General features: G+C 41.5%; 1 protein-coding gene across 1 annotated transcript in view; it reads left to right on the top strand.

Moving 5' to 3' along the window:
• Positions 1 to 22009, top strand: part of AFF3 (ALF transcription elongation factor 3) — a 340164-nt gene that overhangs the window by 189303 nt on the left and 128852 nt on the right. The window contains 3 exon segments of the mRNA XM_086615772.1: positions 10766 to 10781; positions 10784 to 10881; positions 18705 to 18741. Of these exon segments, the coding sequence (XP_086471898.1) occupies positions 10766 to 10781; positions 10784 to 10881; positions 18705 to 18741 (151 nt within the window).

Raw genomic sequence — 22009 nt, 5'->3', positions numbered from 1 at the left:
CAGGAGGCAAAGAGCCACCCTGGCTAGTGGCTGTGCCTACATGGACCTGCTGGAATAATGTTCTGCACATCCTGGTCCTGACTCCACAGAGATCAAGGCTGTGTGCCTGATGGGGAGCACCACAGTTCTCTGCTGTCCAGCTGCTTTTCCAGGCTCAGACAGAATTCAAGTATGACTTTTTAGAAGAAAAAGATGATAGCCAGCCGGCTAAACTTCTCACTATCCACAACATTAAAACTGGAAACCTAATACTGAGTTGTCTGTGTATTTAAGGAAAACATTTTAGATGATCACAGATGACCTTTCTGGAACAGCAATGTCTTCTTAATGTGAAGGTATTAAAAGGTCATGTGGAGTATTTATATTTCCAAGAAACATAGAGTACAAAAGAGGAGCCTTATGCATGCTTGACTCTCATCCTGGTATGCAGATGGCCAAGATACAGAAATGTCGTAATGCTCTCAGCTTTGGAGATGGAGAGAGAGACATAACCTTAGAGATAGTCTAAGAAAAAGCATCAGGGCAGCCTAACTGAAATGATAACACTGCCAGGAAGTCATCTCTGAATTCCCCCTCAACTTTTGTGTGTTATTGTAGCAAGTAGAGGGGCGCAGCACTGATCAAAATCTCTGTGCTCGGTGTCGTACAAACATGTAAGAAATAAACCTTTGCTCCAAGGAGAGGCCAGACTCACACCACCCCATCCCCCCTAGTCTGAGGTGCTTTAGAACTGAGTACAGCAACCTAGACTCCATCTCTAGACAGTATAGAAAGTCACTTCCAGAGGATACTACAGATCTTAGGTCTGCTGATGTGCCCCATGCTGTTGTCTTTAGCATATCCATTGATATAGCAAGAGCATCAGGCAGATGCCCTCATTGTGTTGACCTCTTAGTTAAATCCCCAAGGTTAATTGTGGTGCACCTGGACCTTGTACAATCAAAAGCAGCAGGGGACAACTACGGGTGACAGATAACTGATATGTAAGGAAAGAGCAGACTTTTGTTTCTATCTTTTCTAAAACATGGTGGAATATTCCTTTCTCTTAGTCACTGCTTTTGTGGTCAGTACGTGAATACAAATGGTTCACATGTTTTCTTGATTTATAAAGCCTGTATTGAGAGCTAAAATTGGTAAGGATTTTGATGGATTGAAAAAGAAGCTCCAAAATAAAGAACAAGAATCCCACTTAGGTATATTTTAGATGTGAGTCGGAGTGTTGTATTTTATCACCCAGTCTGACTAGCATCCTGACCTGTGTAACAAGCCAGGTAACTGCAGCCACTCTCCTCTGTTTTGAGCCCATTATCTTGTATTTGGCTGAAGCATATCATTCAGAAAAGCATCCTTTCTTGATCTTAGGACTTCAAGAGATGAAGACAGGCATTTCTGTAGCGCTACATCCCAGCACTGAGCTGTCAGCTCGTGAGAAGTTGTTCTTTTTTTCCTAAGTTCAGTTTGCTTTTTTATCCTTCTGTCCATTTGCTTGTGATACAAGAAGTTAATGGTTTTCATCTTTTTCTCTTACTGTGAGCTGATAACATTTTCTACTGAGACCTATTTGGAAATTTTGTATACATGGACTCCTATAAAGCATGAACAACCTTGATTTTTTTCAGTCATCTCTTGTGAATCCTGTTGAAGGTGTTCGGCAGAGGTTCTGCCTTTTACCTTGGGACACTTGACAGTTGGCTACAAATAAGTTTCTGAAAGTCAAGTCAAAGAGGTTTTTTTTCCCCTATGAAGATGCTTATATGGATCAAGCATAGTACCTCTTAGTCTAACAGGGGTGATCTCTGTAAATATCTGTGATCTTTTTTTGTTCCTTTTTTTCACCACCTCAGAACTTCCAGCATTTTTGAAGAAACGTGGACAAAGAAACAGGCTCTTCCAGCATTTACATCACCAGTTTTACTGGGCTATTTACTTGTCCATTTTCAAATACACAAGGATGGAATGAGCTCTTTGGACAAGAGCATGAGAAGTTAGGAGATTATTTTCAGTTGCGTGTCCTCTGGTGATCTCTAACTCCTTTCTGGGTCCAGTGTCAGACTCTGCCAGGAATATATGATAGCCTTCATTTGTGAACATGACTTTGTCTATGTTCAACTCTGTATGCGTCTGTACTCTTAGCTGAACTGGTCTGTGTTGGCTGCAGCCATCACATTGTGCCACTGTGCTCCTTCCAGAACACAAACCAACAAGATGTAACATCTTTCTGTCGATTCAGATCCAGGAGGTACGCGATGCAGCCTTGAGAACAGATGGTTGAATTCACATACACTGAAGCACGCAGTGCTATACTGATTTCTTAATCTCATTCAGAATAAATGACTTGTATATGAATAGATTTCCCAAGTTGTCAGAGCATCATAAACAAAATTGTTTGCTAATTGCAGTCAGCCACATCCATGCAAGGTTGTCTGGGAAGGATTTACAGGCTGCTTTACCTTGCAGAACCTCTCTGTGTTATGGCAGGGAAAAAGGGAGGAGAGTCCCTGCCTTGATGTGCAGCTCCACAGTCTGAGGTCCTAGCCTGGTGCAATTTTCACCTGTAAACTGAGCACACTTCATCTAATGTCATTAAGAAACCACAAGTGCAAAACCTCTTGGAGCTATGCTTTATAGAGCCACATTTGACAGCAATTGAACCTCTTATACTTTAATTCTATTTTACTTCTGTGATCTTTTCTTACTCTCTGTGTCATCTTTTCACACTGACCAAGAAGTTTGTTGTAGTAGCACAGAACAGAAGCTTGCTTTCTTCTTGTTATGCTTGGCAGCCTTCGCAGGTACGTTAGCTGAAGAGTGTTCTGGTAGCACCTGAAACCTTAACCCAGAGCACAAGGTATTTACTTCATGTAATGTCTGCCCATAACTGTAACTTATGCGTAGAGCACACAGGCACTGCTGTGTTACCTGTAAGTTCATGAAGCTTGAAATACTCCACCAGTTGGCTGAACAAGCTGAGCTAAAATTATCAATTTGTACCCATCGGTGAATCTCCACTGTAGAGGCACAAAGAGCTCTTTGTTCGAGCCCTTGGGTTCCCAGGAACCATGTAAGCCTTTATGGTACCTCGAGTCTTCCTAAACTGGCTTCAGGAGTATTAAAGACTGGAACTAAGAGCAAATCAGGCCAAACCAATGACCTGCTATTTCACCTTCTGTCCAGGAGATGAACCAGGTCCACTAATGTACCTATTGGAAAGCTTCCATCCTCCCACAAAATAAGAAACTTGAAAAATTTGTCTAGTTTCAAAAAAACTAGATTTTTTTTCCCAACAAATCTTGCTTTGGTGATCTCCTTACATTTAGCAGCATGTTTTTGTCTGTGATAAAGGGATGTTTATATTAGAACATTACATGCATCTGTGGCAAAGATATTCCAGTATTGCTAAATATTTACCATGATGATATTTTTGTCTTCTCCAAACCACAGATGTTTTCCTTGGTAAATGTGTCTGATTTTTAGCTTTGGGCATTTTTTTGTCTGCTCCTTTGTCCATATTTATACAGTCATCCATCAAAAACAGGGTAAGACCCTGACCAGTGTCCTGGTCTTATTTTCAGTAGCCTTTGTTTCAACTACTTGAAATGTGTCCAGACCGATCCTGAGGCCACTACCATTGCTTTGTTAGGAGACTGCAGAATTAACATGCTTGTTAGGGTCTCTGAAAATGTCGATTATGTGCACTTTTTCATATTATCTGAAATCATGCAGAGATCTGGACCTTGAAGTATCCTAGGTCTTTTCCTTTCCTCTTTCTCCTCCCCCCACTCCCAAGAGGCAGCTATTCATCTTCATTAGCCACTTCTGTTAGCTTGCTGCCAACTGAGACCAGAAAACTAGCTGCATCAGTCTTGCATGGCAATTCAGGAATTAGAATCCACAGTCCTTGGGTGCAGGAGGTTAATGCACTAATAAAGATTGTACCTTGATTAACCACATCATCTCAGCTTGCCCAGGCGAGGCTGGTTTTCAGACAGTTTGTCATATCATATGGCCCAATGCATTCATCTAAAAACATAGCTTCTTATCTAAGAACAGATATCATCACTACGACTAAAGGATAAATTCTGTTCATTTTTTTTCACTTCAGTGAAGAATATTGAAAAGTTTTTAAGGAAACCCTCTAAATTCTGTGCTGTGATTTACCTGTAAAGGTACACATTCTTCCTTTCCTGATCATTAGAGATAAATCTTTCTGTCTTAAACTCTGATGTGAGAGAGCATGGCATGGGTTATACCCTAGTTAACACTTGCTCTCAGAATCAAACCACATTTCTCTTGGATATCTGTTCATAGCTGATTCTGGGCTTATAGGCTCATTTGGTCCCCTCAAAATGAATAAAAATTTGCAAGACTCTTGTTAAAGAATTATAATCATGCAATGAAGGACCTAAATAAGTCAGTTTGATAAGTAAGCAGCTGTAGCCTTCTTTTATATTTATCTGTCCTGGATTGCTGAACCTTGACTAAATGTTGCAGGTTATTTGCGGGATAGTTCCACTAAAGCAGAGATAACATATTCCAAACAGAAACTTATTGCACTGGCATTTGTGATTTGCTGTAGAATGAATTGATCCACAGATCACGTTGCAAATGTTCGTGATTTGGAACGGTTTAGTTCTGTAGATACCAAACATCTGGAGATTTAATGCTGAACACATTCTTTAATGCTGCAGTCTGCAAAATCTCTGACCTTCTCACTTTCCAAGGGCCTAATTTCTCTTTTTTTCCCTTTCCTTCTCCCCAGCACACAGGCACGCGTGCACGCACACACACATGTACAGAGTCCTGTTTCTATCCAGCAATTTCAGCTGATGCTCGTCCATGCAGGTCTGAAGGACCAAGCACAGCACAAATGACACAGTCACAAGCTACACAATTACCTTTATTTCTTTGCTTAACACAAAAAAAAATCCTTGACAAGCATTCTCCTCTGGATTGTCATATATCTTTGGACGTCATACCAATGAAGCCTACTGAAAGGTATTCACATTACAGAAAGCAACACGGCATTTGAAGAGTCTTGGACTGGAGCCAAAGGGGAAATGTGGTAGAATGCGTTTTGCAGCAGATTACTATGAAAAAAAGTGACTCCTTAAAATCATTTTAGCAGGTGTAGGGGAGACAGAAGAACTGCTGACTGAGGTTCAGTGCTGAACTGGCACCAAGCTCAGTGTAAATGGTGTCCTTACGGCTCTTTCAGCTCCATGACAGGGAGCTCATAGTAGTTTCCTTATTTCATCCTTCAGTTAGTGGATGGGTAAACCCACGTTTGTCACTTATCTAAAGTTTAGAAAGCATTTTGCATCATACTTGACACAAATATCAACTATAAATTAAAACTTGCCCAAATAAGTGGATGGAAAGGAAGTAAACCAGGAAACAACAGAAGCTGGAAAATGGCAAGATATTTTCTTGAGTGATGGTGGTTCTGAATAACATGTTACCAAAAGGATAATGCCAAATAAAAGATGCTCAAATAGAAAGAGGGAAATTATCAAGCGCTCAAAAGAAACTACGGGGCCTATGAGGAAGAAGAAAAGGAGTTAAGTCGATGTAGTTTGGATAAATGACATTGTAAAGAAACAAGAGGAAAGAGCTTTTATCTTTCTACTTTAGAGGTGTATATTTGAGGTTTGGGTTAGAAAAGTTGCAGCAGTAACAGATACTAAGGGAATCAATTTTAAAAAAAGAGAATTTGCTTTTCACATCATGGGAACCTTCTTATAACAAAATGCTGTCAGCTTCAACATCGTCTCCAAAAGTTTCAGTGTCAGACTCTTTGCTTTGGATGTGTGACACTAAAATCATGGCCATATTGTCAGCTAGTGGCAGTGTAACTTCACTGAACTGAAAGGGATCTTTGTCAACTGACAGCAGTTAAAGAGAGCGTCTCCTGTGTTAAAAAAAAAATTATCTATTTTATGAAGACAGGAGAGTAACTGGATTAGAGGTTCTCAAACTGTGTCCTGTGATCATTTGCTAAAGGGTCTTGGAAAGCTCTGCATTAGCTTTGTGTTGCCTTTACTTTCAGGTGAATAAATATATCTAATGCTTCCCTAAAATCTGCACTTTAGTGTAGGTAACTATAAAGACAGAGCCTCTGCAGTCCCTGTGAGCTAACCAGCGGAGTATTTGCAAAGGAAAATCGTGTCTCACCAATCTCTTATAATTCCTGCGACATGTCAGTGAAGCAGTGGATGAAGTTGAGCCAGCTAAAATAATTTTCAAAAGGAGTTTGACAGTGTCCTTATGACATGCTACAAATATTTCTTAAATCATCATCTGTGGAGAGACAAAATATTATGAATCAAAAATTGGCTAGGTGAGCATAAGCAAAGAGGAGGATTAAACAGTCAATTTTCTTAATGGCCTGATGATAAGTTCTGGTTTTGGCAGCGAATGAACAGCAAGGTAATACATGTGGCTAGACATTAAACCTAGATGATACTGATCCCACTACCTTTTATTAATCACAGTTTTTCTGAATCGGTTCAACTATTCCTGGTATCATGTGCCACACAGCAAGATTGATGGCACTAGATAAATAGCATTGCCTTAAGTCTAGAGTGAATACTATTATTTACCTCTGCATGGTACTTTTCCTGAAAAATTACCTACAAGCTAGGGTTAAAAGCCCCAAACAAAACACTGCCAAGCAGTCATTAATCCACAAGAAATGTCTCGTTACTTAATTGTTGCTGCGGAAACTGAATTTGGAGCAAGGATACGCAATACTATAGATTTCTTTATTGGAAGGTTTTCCCTTCAGTTAGAAGAAAAGCCAAGTTGGCACATTGACGAAGATTAACTAGGCTTGGACCTTTATAGCTTGTAAAACTGGACATTTATGTATAACTGCTGAAAACTGATTTACTACAGGTGGAGATAAGTAGAGTTGTAGAGCTGTAGAGTTACAATATGCGTGTGAATGAGACGTGCCATCACCGCCACCACAAAAATGTCAGTGTGAAACAACATCACCGCAACCCTCACAAGGAGAAACATATGTTAAAAAAAGGAAGGGGTCTCAGAGCTGCCCCTCGGTCTTGTGCATCTGGGCGCAGGAGGAGGAGGGCAGTCATCGTCATCTCAAACTGCCCTGCAGTTGGGCACATGTGCTTATTATCCACATGTATTCTTAAGCAGTCTAGTCAGGGCTTCCTTCTTTGATCCAGAAATCTTTGTTTTCCCCACTTCTGGACCCCAAATGACTTCTTAGTGATTCCTGTAATTAGCATTGTTCAGGACTTTAACTTAATCAAGTTTGAAGAAAGATCTGAATTGGTTTTAAATTAGACCATTTCTCCTAGTGGCTGGAACATTTTCTGGTGCCAGGTGTTTTGGACTTATTTTTTGTTTGATTTATGCTAAAAAAAATCCCTGCTTTTTTCTCATTCTAATTTTAAAAATCTTTTGTGTCAATCAGTGTTCTAGCACCAATTTGAAGGTACCCAGGTTCTTAAGTGCATTTAAATTTTCATCAGTCCATTTGAAACATTGTTTGCAGTGCAGTGTGTGCCTTGTGCCAGTACCGCCAATCCCAAGCTCCAAAGACAGGCAAGTTAACTGAGCAGGAAAGAGAAGCCGTGCATAAAAGATTATTTTAACAATAAAAGTTGAGTCCTTTCTATTTATTTAGTTAGATAGTTGCCATTTGGACTTAAATTTTCAAACATTTCACACCATGTACTAAAAAAATGTTGATATAATCATGTGTCACCACTAGTGCTTTTAATCTGTCCCAGATATCTTCAGATAGAGTCTAAAATCACGAGATTTGGCACACAGGAACATATTCTGGATTTGTTTCTGTTTGACCTTGCAGTGTCAACATTTGCTGGAGACCTAAATCCTTTCTCCTGATTTTTGAGATTCTGTTCTTGGCAGCCAGAAGGAGACTGCACATAGTTTAATGTTTCTCTTTTCAAAAACTGTTTTTCTATATTTATGTGTTATCACTCCTCAGTGGTGAGAACCTATAGTGTAGCCTATTTTTCATATTAATTTTCTGGGTTTTTTTCTCATTTTATTTCATTTTACAGTTGTCTGAATTCCAAAGTGATAGTGATAAATACACCATATGATCAGAACTCAAAATATTATTCTAGTAAATTTGCATTCAGATATTCATGATAATGGCAATTATTAACCCTGGCAAATATCAGTGGTCTTACTAAATCTTTGTGTCAGAAAGGGTTACATTGAATTTAAATTATGTAGAAAGCTTTATTATATACTACAACTCAAAGTGAAAAGGGAGAAGAGGAGCTAGCCGGAAAAAAAAAAAATACCATTAAGGCCATTTTTCATTGAAGTGTGGATGAGAAATAATCTTGGGGAAAAGAAGAAATGAAAGATTTTGACATGTCAAAAAAAAAGGTCACCCTTATTTTTAATCAGCCCTCTGGTCCTTTCCCTGGATTAAGGCATCATTGTCAGACTCGGGCAGGCGAGGTGGGAGGGAAGAGCTCTGCTGCTGTAACAGATTGGTTTCTGCATGGCTATAGCAGACTTCTCAGAAGATGTTTCCCTGAAGGTGACAGTGGGGTGCAGCCACCGTATAACCTGGAGGAACTGCTTCTTGGGCAAATGGAAATCATAAGTACTGAACAGCGTATTTCACAGTAGGATAGCTTTAGGTCAAAGCCACGAGACGTCCTCAGTCTGGCTGCTCCAATTCTTCAATTGGCAGAGAGATAACGTAAGCATTGCCCTTCAGAAGAAGGGTACATGTAGTTCATTCCTGTGCATACTTTTGGGCTCAGCACCTCTACTCATAGGGAAAATCACTTTGTTTGGGAACGGGGTTTTAGCGGTGGAAACACCTTTAGTCTATATGCACAACATCCCATCTTCTGGAAAGTAAGCAAATGGTCCTGTAAGGGAAAAGCAGAGAAAAACAGGCGAGAAAACGATACTTTTTTTCACATCACGGCCTTGGGATTAATGTCCACATTGCAAATCTCCTTTTCATCAATTTATTGTCTTAAACCTGTACTGTTGGAATATTACTCAATATGTAATTCTTAATCTTTGAAAAGAATAGCACATATGCCAGGTAGTTTGTAGCAAACAGCAATCTGGTTGCCTGTGTTTTCTGTTGCCTGAGTTTAAAGAACTTACTGTATATTAAAAATTGCTATATACTGCTATTGCTGGCACTTATCAGATAAGGAAGTCATAAGACGAGCAATCTGCCTCAAAGAACTGAAAAGCAAAGCAATTCTGATACTGAAACTGCAAACCAGATGATGCTCTGATTAGAGGCATGCACGTAGATTACAGAAGTATAATAAATCATGTGACTTTTTAGCCTCAAATAAAATAAAAGAATGCCGTTTTATTAGGGAATGAACTGTTTATCAAGAATGCTTTAAAGGTGACATTTATTACTAATAAACTATGTTTAAAGGGCTGATCCTTTCATTCGCAGAACAGCCAGAGACTTTCCTCTCTGTAAAAAATGCCCCAGTTCAGTCCATGCTTGGTCAGGAAGCACTTCCATCAGCACTAACGAAGGATGGGCAAGAGACCCCACTCACACCTTTTTTCAAACAGGAACATTTTCTTTTTTGTTTGAAAAGGAATGAGTCATGGAAATTTAACTCCAGTATTATTTATGGACTGATAGTGGATCTCAGCACGACTCCTTGGAATATCACTGAGAAACCATTCCACAGTTAGCTAATGGTATCAAAACCCAGCAAAGCATCTGCCAGGCAAACTCTTGATAGTGTCAGCGAGACCCCTGCTTAGGCAGGATGTTATTTGCTTTTCAGCTCTTGAAACTTACAAGCCAACTCTTCAAGGTTGTCACACTCCGCACTGTTCTCATATCCATTCTGTTAAGTTGCTGTGTACCAAATATTATGGCTGTTGGTGCTGAACATGTCAAAAACCACGTCCGTCCTTTAATAGCCTGCACTAGAGAGGACTATGAAGCCTCTCTCTTAACAAAGTTATTGTCTGAAGTGTTTAATTTACACCTCTCCAAAAGCAGCCTTGCTTTGGAGACCCAACTTATTCAGGTTTGAATGATAATGGTATTGAACGTGTGTCTACCTGCTACCTGCAGCTGTGTCAAGGATGACTGCATACAAGTCAGGTCAAGCTACGTATGTCTCTTAGCTATTTAAAATGTTGTTCAAAATAACACAGGAGGAGACAAGGGTGGAGTGCAGCACACCTTGTTTAGGGCTTGCCACATGTCTGTGTCCTGCAAGGCACAAACACGTTGCAGTAGGAACTTATTGAACTCCTTTACAATGACAGGCAATTTTAGGAATTCACTGTTGAGCAATGATGATGAACAAAGTATTTATCATTCTGACCTTGTCTATGAAATCTATTTCATGATTAGTCCATGGTGCGTACCCCATTACTTGGTCATGAACTGAAATTTCTGTTCCCATACTATAGAAAAAAAAAGTTCTTCTGTTAGTCTCACCAGCCAGAATATATTGCATGATTAAAATGTGGTTGCAGATTGTCAGAAAAATCAAACTTCTTGCACTTAAGATGCATTAACTATTCAGGAAAATGAAACGGTGCTTAAGAACTGCTCTCAAGAGTCTGTGATAAAATCAATGTAGCTCATGTATTGTCTAGATTATATGTAAACTCGCATTTCCTAGAAGCTGCGGTAACTTAAATAATCCACTACTCAGGCACTCTTGCTACTGATGTACTATCACTGTCTCCTGTTCCATTGACTTTCTAAACAGTATTACTGTATTAATACTGTTTTCAGGAGATGACCCATTCATGGCTCCACCACTGTCAGCCATTCACACGCCAGGAAAGGCAGAACAAAGCAAGTTTCCCTTCCCAAAACAAGGTAAGACCGACAACACCATGTAGAACCGTGTCTCCCACACCTCAAAATATATCCTACATGAGCCTGACTAAGCGTGTGAGGTCTCCAGGCTGAGGCTGATGCTGTGCTGATGAGCTTCTCCACGTGTGTGCTGGTATCCCCTGCCTTTTCACTGCTTAGAGCCTCTGCAGGGCTACATGGTCGTGTTTGCATATCTCCTGGCAGCAGCACTGATGCTGATACGCAGGTCATGGGTTTCTCACCACAGAGCAAAACCGTAGGTGTCCCTGTTGGGATATCCAGATGTGGTGCCTTCTGCAGCCATCTGCTGAGGCTCTAGACTGATACCTCAGGGCTCATAGAGCTGCCGCCAGTCAAAAAGCTCCTGCTCCCATCCATTGCTCCGACTTCATTTGGCTTCACCAGCCAAGATTTTTGTTGAAACCGTTGAGGTCTGAGGTGGGCTTTACTAAGACACTGGCCTCTGCAGTCGAGGGCTGAGGAATGGGCATACATCCCTTGTCACCAATCTGGCTTCAGGGGTAGCTTTGCTAGAAAGGCAGGTAGCCCAGTGCCATGATGCCAGAGAGACCACAGAAGTATTTGCCAGGGAAGTATTTGGTCCTTCAAGGGATCAAAGCCACTGGTCCTGCTGATGGTCCCTTGAAACCAGCTGCACTATTGTGTGTGTATCCCAGGGACGATGCAGTGCAGCATGGTAAAGTTCATCGGCACGAGCCTGGGGAAACACATTATGTATACTTGGTAAGTCAGGAGGCAATGACATCAGCTATCCTATACAAGAGCCAATAAAAATGTCACATTCTATCACCATGTACTGTTTATATGCCACAAGATATTTCATGAAGTGTTTCAAGCTGAAAGATGGTATCAATGCTGTTTATAGCCTTTCTCTTGTTAAAGCAAGCTCCTTTGGTAACTTTTAAGTCCGTTCTGCAAAATATAGTGCTGAGAATAGTTATAACCACAAAGCCAAGAAACCTTCAAGATTTGCCTACAGTGAAACAGCTTTTCCGTGAATGAGAGTGTCGTGATTTTGAAGTACCAAGGGTGTAAACCAAAACATCTCTGGCATCTTATGAAAGAAAAAGAAGGAAATAACTCAGTCCGTTTGCTCGTTGAAGGCAGACAGCTGATTGAAGCTGGTAGGCGGGCTAGAGGCTTGTTACGTTAGAGTAAGTCCAGTAGGAGACAGATGGATCAGCAGCTTACAAGCAGGTGAAGTGCCCAGATATGGATAACAAAAGCGAAGCGGGTGCTTGCAGCTCTGCAGTTTCTACCATAATTATCACCATACAATGTGTTTGCGTGGCACACACGCAGACGTGCACAGGCAAGGTACGCACCCATCAGCCTATCTGTGTGGCCATCATGAACGCAATTCCTCACAACTAAACGTATTGTGATAAATACAGGAATAGGAGAACCACAGACCATAGGGCAAAGATATGTGGATAATGGTTGATATTGACTTTTTCATCTTCTCTCTGCCTGGTCATCCATCTCACTGGGAAATAGTCTAATAGTTTGAACTGCAGAGCTGTTTCAGAGATCTACCATTCATTTTTAAAGAGCCCTTTCTGGGTGGTTTCCTTTTCTCTTAACAAAGTAGAATTTCTGTTTCTTTAAGCTTAGGAGGGACAAGATTTCATGTAGTAATATATGAGCATACGTTTGTACATCGTAGCTGTATTGTGGCCTGGGTGGTCTTCATGGTCAGAAATGTGTTTTGTGTGAGATGGGGAAGAAATACCTAACAAAACTCACCAAAGTCCTGGAAAAATCCTTCATTAACCAGCCATAGATCATGTTAATTTTAGACACCATCTCTATTTTAAAATATTTTAAAATAATTAAAAGTGACTTCTGTGGCTTATTCTGAACCCGTCCAGTCCCAGCCTTTAGAAAGCATCTGTCTTTCAGGCTCCAAAACGCAAAGAATGGTTCCTAGTTTTTCAGACATGTTTTTGAAATGTTCGTAAGCTAGCTATGGCTTTTCTCAAAGTGTGGTGTAAAATCCTTATTGAATCTCGTAGGGAATATCTCCATAACTCTTAGGAAGCTTTCCCACAGGTAAGCTACATAGCTGTCCCGATTTGTTAATCCCTAAGAACTACTGTTGTAGTCCAAACTGTTGTGGATCGCACATTATTCAGATTAATGGGCCTGTCAGTTAAGTAGTGGCCAAGGCCAGCAAAGAGGCTAAAAGGACAACATTCAGGGCATCAGCTTCATCTCTTAGTTCCAAGCGATGCATGGTACCGGGAATTCATTTTCAGTCTTTATGGCAGTGTAGAGGGGTCAGTTCAGTTCATTTGCAGTGACTCTTCCAGCCAGAGAAGAAAAGTAGGCTGCAGTCCTTTTTTACAGAAGACAGTTCCCAAGTGTAAAGGTACTCATCATTTTGGGAATGAGAAAAAGAGAAGCTTGTAGGACTCCTGCCCTGTTGCCAGGATGCAAATCATCCTTACTTTTCTGTCTGTAGAAACTGAGTGTCAGTGTCATTAGTTCCCATACATGCCACACTGCTTTAACCTGCAACTCAAGTAGTTAGTGATCTGACAGCTTGAAACGTGAAATTTATTAATTAGGCTATTAAAGTTGCAAAGGCCACAGCAACTGTAGCTAGGCTGGTTTTGAAATCAGTCCAGTAATAAAAGCTACATAACTGAGGTTTATATGTCACAGATATAACAGAATTGAATATTGAAGAGATCTAGGGAAAATGTAGGCCCTCTCCGGAAGGACAACGGGAGACCTGGCCACCCAGGATATGGAGAAGGCTGAGGTTCTCAATGACTTCTTTGCCTCAGTCTTCACTGGTAAGAACTCTAGCGGCATGGCCCAAGTCACGGAAAGCAAAGGCAGGGACTGGGAGAATGAAGAACCGCCCACTGTAGGAGAAGATCAGGTTCGAGACCATCTAAAGAACCTGAAGGTGGACAAGTCCATGGGACCCTGATGAGGTGCATCCGCGGGTCCTGAGGTAACTGGCAGATGAAGTTGCTAAGCCACTATCCATCATATTTCAGAAGTCGTGGCAATCTGGTGAAGTTCCCAATGACTGGAAAGGGGAAGCATAACCCCCATCTTTAAAAAGGGGAAAAAAGAAGACCCAGGGAACTACAGGCCAGTCAGTCTCACCTCTGTGCCCGGCAAGATCATGGAGCAGATCCTCCTGGCGACTATGCTAAGGCACATAGAAAACAAGGAGGTGATTGGTGACAGCCAACATGGCTTCACTAAGGGCAAATCCTGCCTGACTAATTTGGTGGCCTTCTATGATGAGGTTACAGCATTGATGGATAGGGGAAGAGCAACTGACATCGTCTACCTGGACTTATCCAAAGCATTTGATACAGTCCCACATGACATCCTTGTCTCTAAACTGGAAAGACGTGGTTTTGATGAATGGACCACTCGGTGGATAAGGAATTGGCTGGATGGTCGCACTCAAAGAGTTGTGGTCAACGGTTTCAATGTCCACGTGGAGGCCAGTGACAAGTGGTGTTCCTCAGGGGTCGGTACTGGGACCAGTGCTATTTAACATCTTTGTTGGAGACATGGACAGTGGGATTGAGTGCACCCTCAGCAAATTTGCAGATGACACCAAGTCGTGTGGTATTGTGAACACGCTGGAGGGAAGGAATGCCATCCAGAGGGACCTCGACAGGCTGGAGAGATGGGCCTGTGAGAACCTCATGAAGTTCAACAAGGCCGAGTGCAAGGTCCTGCACGTGGGTCGGGGCAATCCCATGCACAAGTACAGGCTGGACGGAGAATGGATTGAGAGCAGCCCTGAGGAAAAGGACTTGGGAGTGCTGGTGGATGAGAAGCTCAACATGAGCCGGCAATGTGCACTGGCAGCCCAGAAAGCCAACCGTATCCTGGGCTGTATCAAAAGGAGCGTGGCCAGCAGGTCGAGGGAAGTGATTCTGCCCCTCTACTCAACTCTCGTGAGACCCCACCTAGAATACTGTGTTCAGCTCTGGAGTCCCCAACACAAGAAGGACATGGAGGTACTGGAACGAGTCCAGAGAAGGGCCACAAAGATTATCAGAGGGCTGGAGCACCTCTGCTATGAAGACAGGCTGAGAGAGTTGGGGTTGTTCAGCCTGGAGAAGAGGAGTCTCCAGGGTGATCTTCTAGCAGCTTTCCAGTACCTAAAGGGGGCCTACAGGAAAGCGGGAGAGGGACTTTTTACAAGGGCGTGTAGTGATAGGACAAGGGCAATGGATTTAAACTGAAAGAGGGCAGATTTAGGTTAGATATAAGAAAGAAATTCTTTACATTGAGGGTGGTGAGGTACTGGAACAGGTTGCCCAGAGAAGTTGTGGATGCCCCATCCCTGGAGGTGTTGAAGGCCAGGTTGGATGAGGCTCTGGGAAACCTGGTGTAGTGGAGGATTTCCCTGCCCATGGCAGGGGGGTTGGAACTAGATGATCTTTGAGGTCCCTTCCAACCCAAACCATTCTATGATTCTATGAAACTGCGCATGTGGATGTGTCCATCTATATAACTACATAATCGGTGGTTGTGGGGGATGTACATGCATATACTGTACCTGTGTGTGAAATCAGACTTCATTAACATGGGAGGTCTGCATTAATGTACAAGAATGGAAGGAAAGTCCGAGTCAGGTTTTACATGTGGGGCAGCGCCCAGTAGGTTCCCCAGCACAGCGCTGGTGGGAGAGCACATTTAGAGAACAGTCCCTTATGTAATAGAGGGCGTAAAGTTACGTTTCATCCTTAACTTTGAATTTTCATTCTCTATGGAGTTAATTTGTACTCTTGAATTTACTAGGAAGGGGCAATGACAGTCTCTTTATTTCTTGTTTTTCAAAGCTTAAAGATAATTGAATGTGTGTGATGTGACAGGCTGTGTGTGCTTTCCTTTCTCCTATCTTTGTCACACTTTGTTATGTACAAATGATCAGGCATTATTTGATTGTAATTTTATTAAAAACATCTTAATAAATAAACTTTAAATGAATAATTAAATTTGGTAAATAAGAACTCACTTGATGCTTGTGCGAATGAGCTTTCATGTTCAGGCATTAATTCTCTGCTCTTGTGCGGGAAAAAAATGCTGTTAATTCTGCTGCCTGCTTTACTCCCTTTCTTCATTTTTACTCTGATATCATGTCTTGGAAGTTTGATCAGGTGTTTGATTTCTAGTTACGTGTGTGTGATATTATGGGATCAGCCATCATTTTGTTATTTGTGATTTAATTTCTCCGCTCCAGGAGAACTGGCGTCTTGTCACAAAGCTATTGGACGATTATTCTCAGCAGAAGCCAAGTTATCATAGTGATGCTATTCTTTACATGCTCAGTCATTTACTTTTTCCTTTCTTGTTGATTTTAACCAGCTGGGGCAAATGCACTAGAAAATAATCTCCAGAAGTGAAGACTTCACCTTTGGTTTTTAAGTTACATAAAGTCATCCTTTTTTTCCACCTCAGCGGGACCATTCTCTATTTCACTGTCAGATTTTTGTATTAGCCTTTATTATTAAGAATAGTTTTGTTGAAAATCAAGACACTTATTTTAAAGAATCAGTTAAAAGGAAAAGTGAAAACATTATAGCTCATTCGTTTTGCTGATTCATAGATTCATTCATAGATTCATAGATTTCTAGGTTGGAAAAGACCTCAGAGATCATCGAGTCCAACCGTCCCTAATCCCCATTAAACCATATCGCTAAGTAGATCATCCACCCTATTCTTAAACACATCCAGGGATGGGGACTCAACCACCTCCCTGGGCAGCCTATTCCAGTGGCTGACAACCCTTTCAGAGAAGAAATACTTCCTAACATCCAACCTGAATCTCCCTGACTAAGCTTATACCCATTTCCTCTTGTTCTGTCACCCATCACTAATGTAAAGAGCCCTTCCCCCACCTCCCCACCATCCATTCTCAAGTATTTGTAGGCTGTAATCAGGTCTCCCCTCAGCCTCCTCTTCTCCAGGCTAAACAGCCCCAACTCCCTTAGCCGCTCGTCATAAGTTTTATTTTCCAGCCCCTTGACCAGTTTAGTCGCCCTTCTCTGGACTCGCTCCAGGAGCTCAATATCTCTCTTAAAGCGAGGGGCCCAAAACTGGACACTGATGTCACGTTTGAGACTATGCAAAGCCAATGGCAGAGGTAAGATACTGCACTAGGCAGTTAAAGGAGAGGGTGCATTCTTCGTGAGGTTGATGAAAATGTAAAAGAGGGAGCGAGATCCTTGTTTAGCAGTTTCAAATACTTTCACAAACCCGAGGGTAGTTCCATCAAAATGATTGTATTCCCCAAAACTTCTCTAGGCACATAAATTCACTATTCTGGAAACTGAACGTGCTCTAATAGCATACTTTTATTGGGACCCTGGTTGGCTACTAGAATAGCATTTAAATTCAAGTGTACGTGTCACTACATCACCACTGCAAGCTGATCCTGACTTCTTAAAATTATGTTCAGACACCAGAAAAAAACAGGCTTCAATATCCCTTTATCAGAAGCATTCACAAAAAGCTGAGGCAATTTGTCAAAAGTAGACAATTTCAAATTATTGAGAAATTATTGTAGATATGTGAAACATGGTACAGATCTTTTCTTACCACAGTTGAAGGTAGAAGCTCTTAGGGCTTGCCCAAGAATTTGATATCTTGCATTTCAGGTGCGTAGGATGACAGTGAATTGCAGATGTATATTATAGCATAAAAATTACAGATGAGTGCCATGCAGTCTAGAGGGCCTTAACTCCAGAGCAAATGGTGGGGATTGAGGAGATTTGACTAGCTGAACCCTCGAGACCCCAGTACCTGGCGGTCCAGCCAACGTCCACGTAGAGATGCCAGGAAACTCTTGGAGCCCCCAGCACCTGGGCCATGCTTCTCGGTGACTCAGCAGCAACATCTCAGCTTGCCCAAGTTGGAGCATCCTTGAGCTCTCTGGGGACTTGCAGTTCCTTTCTCGATGAGCTATGCATTTGGCTCGTTGCTCAGCCTCTGTGGACCAGGGATCTGGTTCAGCGCTCAGTTCCTCACCGAAGATGACTGTGTGTGGTGTTGTGGATGCCCTACCTCTCCTAGCACTCTTTACTGCAGTTGTAAGTGCAGCATGTATATGAGGTGGTATTCCTGTGTGTGTCTGGGTTATTCAGAAGCAGAGTTACATACAGGATACCTTCCCTCCTGTCCTCCATAGCAAAATGTTCTTTTTTTTCTTTAATTTAAATATTTTTGTTAGAGTTTATATTGTATTTTCCTTCTGTTTATAGGCTTTCATATTTTTCTGAATGCAAAGAAATTCTGCGAGTAAAATACTTGAATATTTGTGTGTGAGGAAAATGTGGTCTGATTTATTGCACCATATTCATGGATATTGCGCTTGTGATACAAGGTCGACCTTGTAATCTCGGGGACCCAGAACGAAAGTCTGTGTTTCCATTCTCTGGTGCTGTCAATATCAACATGTAAAAAGGGAAGACCGGCTGTGCTACTACCTCAGGAATCCAATGGTCCATGAAACAATATTGGTCTTCCCTCTGTCTTCTCATCTAAACTTGTAGAAGATAATAGACAAGTTTTGGCTGATCAATAAATGAATAGTGAGCAGGAGAGTCGTAATAGCTATACAAGGAATTGTACCATTAAAAGGTTGTTGTGAAATAAGTTTACAAGCCTCAGAATTAATGGATTTTCAAAGAAATTTTGGATTTATACTTGTAATTGAAAATTACTTTGAAACTCAATGGGCAGTTAACAGTGCTGTTTGTATTGTGAAGGTAATGTTGAAGCAAGTATTGCAGCTAAAATTGCCCTAAAAATAACACACTGTACCTTTTTTCTATTATTACTATAGGAGTCACAACAGGGATCTACAGGACACAGCAATACAAGTAAGTACCGACTCATTTTCTGGCTGCATTGGGTGGAAGGGACGATGATGACTATGAAAAACAAGTGACAGATAGAGTGAGGCACCAGCAGTAGACTGGGACAGCGCAAGGCCTCAGCAGACAGTGCTCAGGTATGGCCAAGTGTGGAGAACTGAAGAGTCACCATCAAAATGTCAGCTCTTTTGGTGGACTGAGAAGAGCAAAAGGGATTCATTCCATTATCGCCATTTAATTAGGTAGATGAGAAAGACTGAAAGGGCAAAAGAGTGGCTTTTTTAGAAAGCCAGAAAAGAGCTGACCTAGTTGCATGGCCAGATCCAGACTCCCAGAAAATTCTGCAGGAAGACTCGTTATCATTTATCTTTCATAAGCAATGGTATATTTTGTGGCTATTGCACAGTATAAGCTGCGTAAATCCTGCCAAACTAACACCAGATAATGTCTCAAAGACCATATGGGCATGGGTCTTTTTGGCTAGCAGCGTGGGCAGGGGAGCGATGTGTGCTCGTGTGGCTCCTGGCTGGGGCTTTTCGGTGTACTCCAATTTAGAAATCATGGTGCAGATCACCAACACTTTAATTACATTTAGTTATGGGAAAAAATTTAGCAGCTGTATTGAAAGGAAAGATTGAATTGTTCTGCAAAACAAAATATTAATCCTCTCCCCTGACGCCTCTGACTGTTGTTAGTCTTGTCTTGCATATTAAAAATACATGATCCTCTCCTGCTCTCGACATAAAATCATCTCAACCAAAAGAACTATTTGCTAGCTTCCTGACCTGCCAGCCAGCGCAGAGCCCTGTTTGCAAATTACAGGGCTGTGACTGAAGATGAAAATGCCCTGAGCTGGTAGATAGGGCTTTGAAAGTGGCTGGTCACCCACTGCTTGGGGGAGAAGACATCCAGAGGGACAAGACCAGGAGATGTAGGCTATTAAAATGGTGTGGCGCTTTGCTGGGAAAAGGTCGGCATGTGGAAGACAATGTTGTGAAGAAACATGCAGTGGTGTCACTTAATTGCTGGCATCAGTTTGATATTGCTGCGAGTACCGGCACTAAGGAAATAATAAAAGGCAGAGGGGTGAGGTTCTGTCAGAAGATAATGAATGCAGTAATGAGAGAAGGAAGCACAAAAGGGCCATAATAGAGAGGGCTATGCAAACACACGCGGAATCACGAGCATGACAAACGCACCAGCTGAGCTGAGGGCTTTGTGATGACATCAGAGGCTATAGTGTTCGACCAGCTTTGGTCATAGTTTCATTTGAGTATTACCTTCTTTCAACACTTGAATAAAACAGGTTATTCTGCAGATCTAATGGAATCTGCTTTCCTGTGGATTAGGAAATTGGTCCTATCCCCTTACAACTTTCCTCTGCTCCTTACTCTGGTGGTCTCCAATCTCACTTTACTTCCAGTTCCCCCATGTGTCCTCCCCCACACCACAGTCTCTCCAGCTTCTTCTTATCTCCCCATTCATCCTGCCAGCAAAATCAGCATATACTTGCAGCTGGGCTGGAGCTGCACTTGGTACGCTTGGCTGATGGCAACCAAACCAAAGAACTGCTGAACCTATACAGAAATGTTTTCTCCATTGGTGGCAAAAGTTAGGGTCACTATCAGACACTCAGACCCTTTTTCTAACATTGCAGAGGGAATTCAACTACCTCTGAGGCCTGTATTCATGAGGATTCCTGTCTATGTGCTGGAATAAAACACAGTTAGAATGAGACATAGACCTTGCCATTCCTGTACGTCAAACTTAAAGAAAATTCAGGAAAAAATGGATTCGGATGTGAGGAGTGCTAGCAAATGACTCTGTGTGGGAAAGAAATCTAATGGTCTATGTACTGTGTTATTCAAATGCACATCTTCAGAGTCCCAATATGCTGTTATTTCCCATTGCACCATGTCTTCTTTGGAGTTGCTCTTGAGCCTGTCATTTGCAATGGTTTTACTCCAGCTGCAAACATTGTCTTTCTCATCCTTCCCCAAAAGGAAATCCAAGCATTTAAAACCCATAACAGCCGAAGTTATACTCTGTCACAATAAACATTATTTATCCTTGTTACCCAGAAACTTGGCCTGGTTATGTTGAGTGATTCACCCAAATTCCAACTCAGAGACAGAACTCCTTCTCGGGTCACCCACTGTTCAACAGGGAAATCCTACAAAAGTTAATTTGAAATTTATTTTGAAACAAGAGAAATCTGGACACATCTCCTCTGGTTGTATGTAAAAAGATTAGGAAGGGAGTTGTGTGAGATGAGGTAGAAACTCACAAAGAACTCACAGCTCTGTGGCTAAGGATCCAAAGACTGATGGTTTCCACCATGTGTTGGTGGAGGCATCTCTAGGCATAAATACACCCACACACAGACACACACACACACACACACGTCCACACCCATTTCAGGAGACATACACAATGCTTAGCACCTGAAATAAAGTGTGCTAACAGCAGTCCCATAGCGAGGTGAGTCACATATTCTTTGTCAATTACAAAAAGACTGAAAAAAAATAAGGACAACGCAAATTTGCCCATAAGAAGAAACCAGAGCTAGAGAGGATTTAGCAATTTGGCAAATGCCACCCTCCCACAATTGTACCTGCGTTTCACAGGTTACACAGAAAATGGAAAACAAATCTTAGTCTGGCCAAGAGTGAGTGTGAAAAAAAAAACAAGTTGTTCTGATATGTTTTTACATTTGCTTATTCAAAAATCTTATCTGTACCGTATCTGTGACATTCAGCTATTCTTAGTTTATACACATTTTGAAAATTTCTGTGATTCAGTCAAGTGAGAACAAAGTTGATAAGAACTGATAAAGCATTAATGGCCAGATTTTCTACTCTGATAGGCCGGACTGATGCATTTCTACCATCTGTACAGGCTTTGTCCTCCTGTTCCACACAGAAGTATGTTAAGTGACGATTAGCATAAAAGCAGCTGCAAATGCTTACTGTAGGGTAATTCATTAATATCCAGTTTGGCTAAATCACAGAGATTCCCTTTTCTCTCTCCTCACAGTACTTATGCTGTTTCCCTTGTTTCTGCATTAACATACGTTGCTGAAAGTAGAACTGATGTGAACTCTGCTGGCAAAGCACTCAGAAATCCATATTCCCCCTCACATTCAAACAAACCAGTGTTCATGGTAATAATTCATCACTTATAAAAAGCCTAAGTTACAAATAGAAAATCTTTGAGTATATGCCAACTGTTACTGTTGGTTTCTTATTCTAAGTTACCGTAATGCAGATGGGCT

The sequence above is a fragment of the Tauraco erythrolophus genome, chromosome 1 (assembly GCF_009769465.1).
Source record: "Tauraco erythrolophus isolate bTauEry1 chromosome 1, bTauEry1.pri, whole genome shotgun sequence".
Classification (NCBI taxonomy): Eukaryota; Metazoa; Chordata; class Aves; order Musophagiformes; family Musophagidae; genus Tauraco; species Tauraco erythrolophus.
Note: the sequence above shows the minus strand (reverse complement) of the source record. Positions and strands in the feature narration are given on the sequence as shown.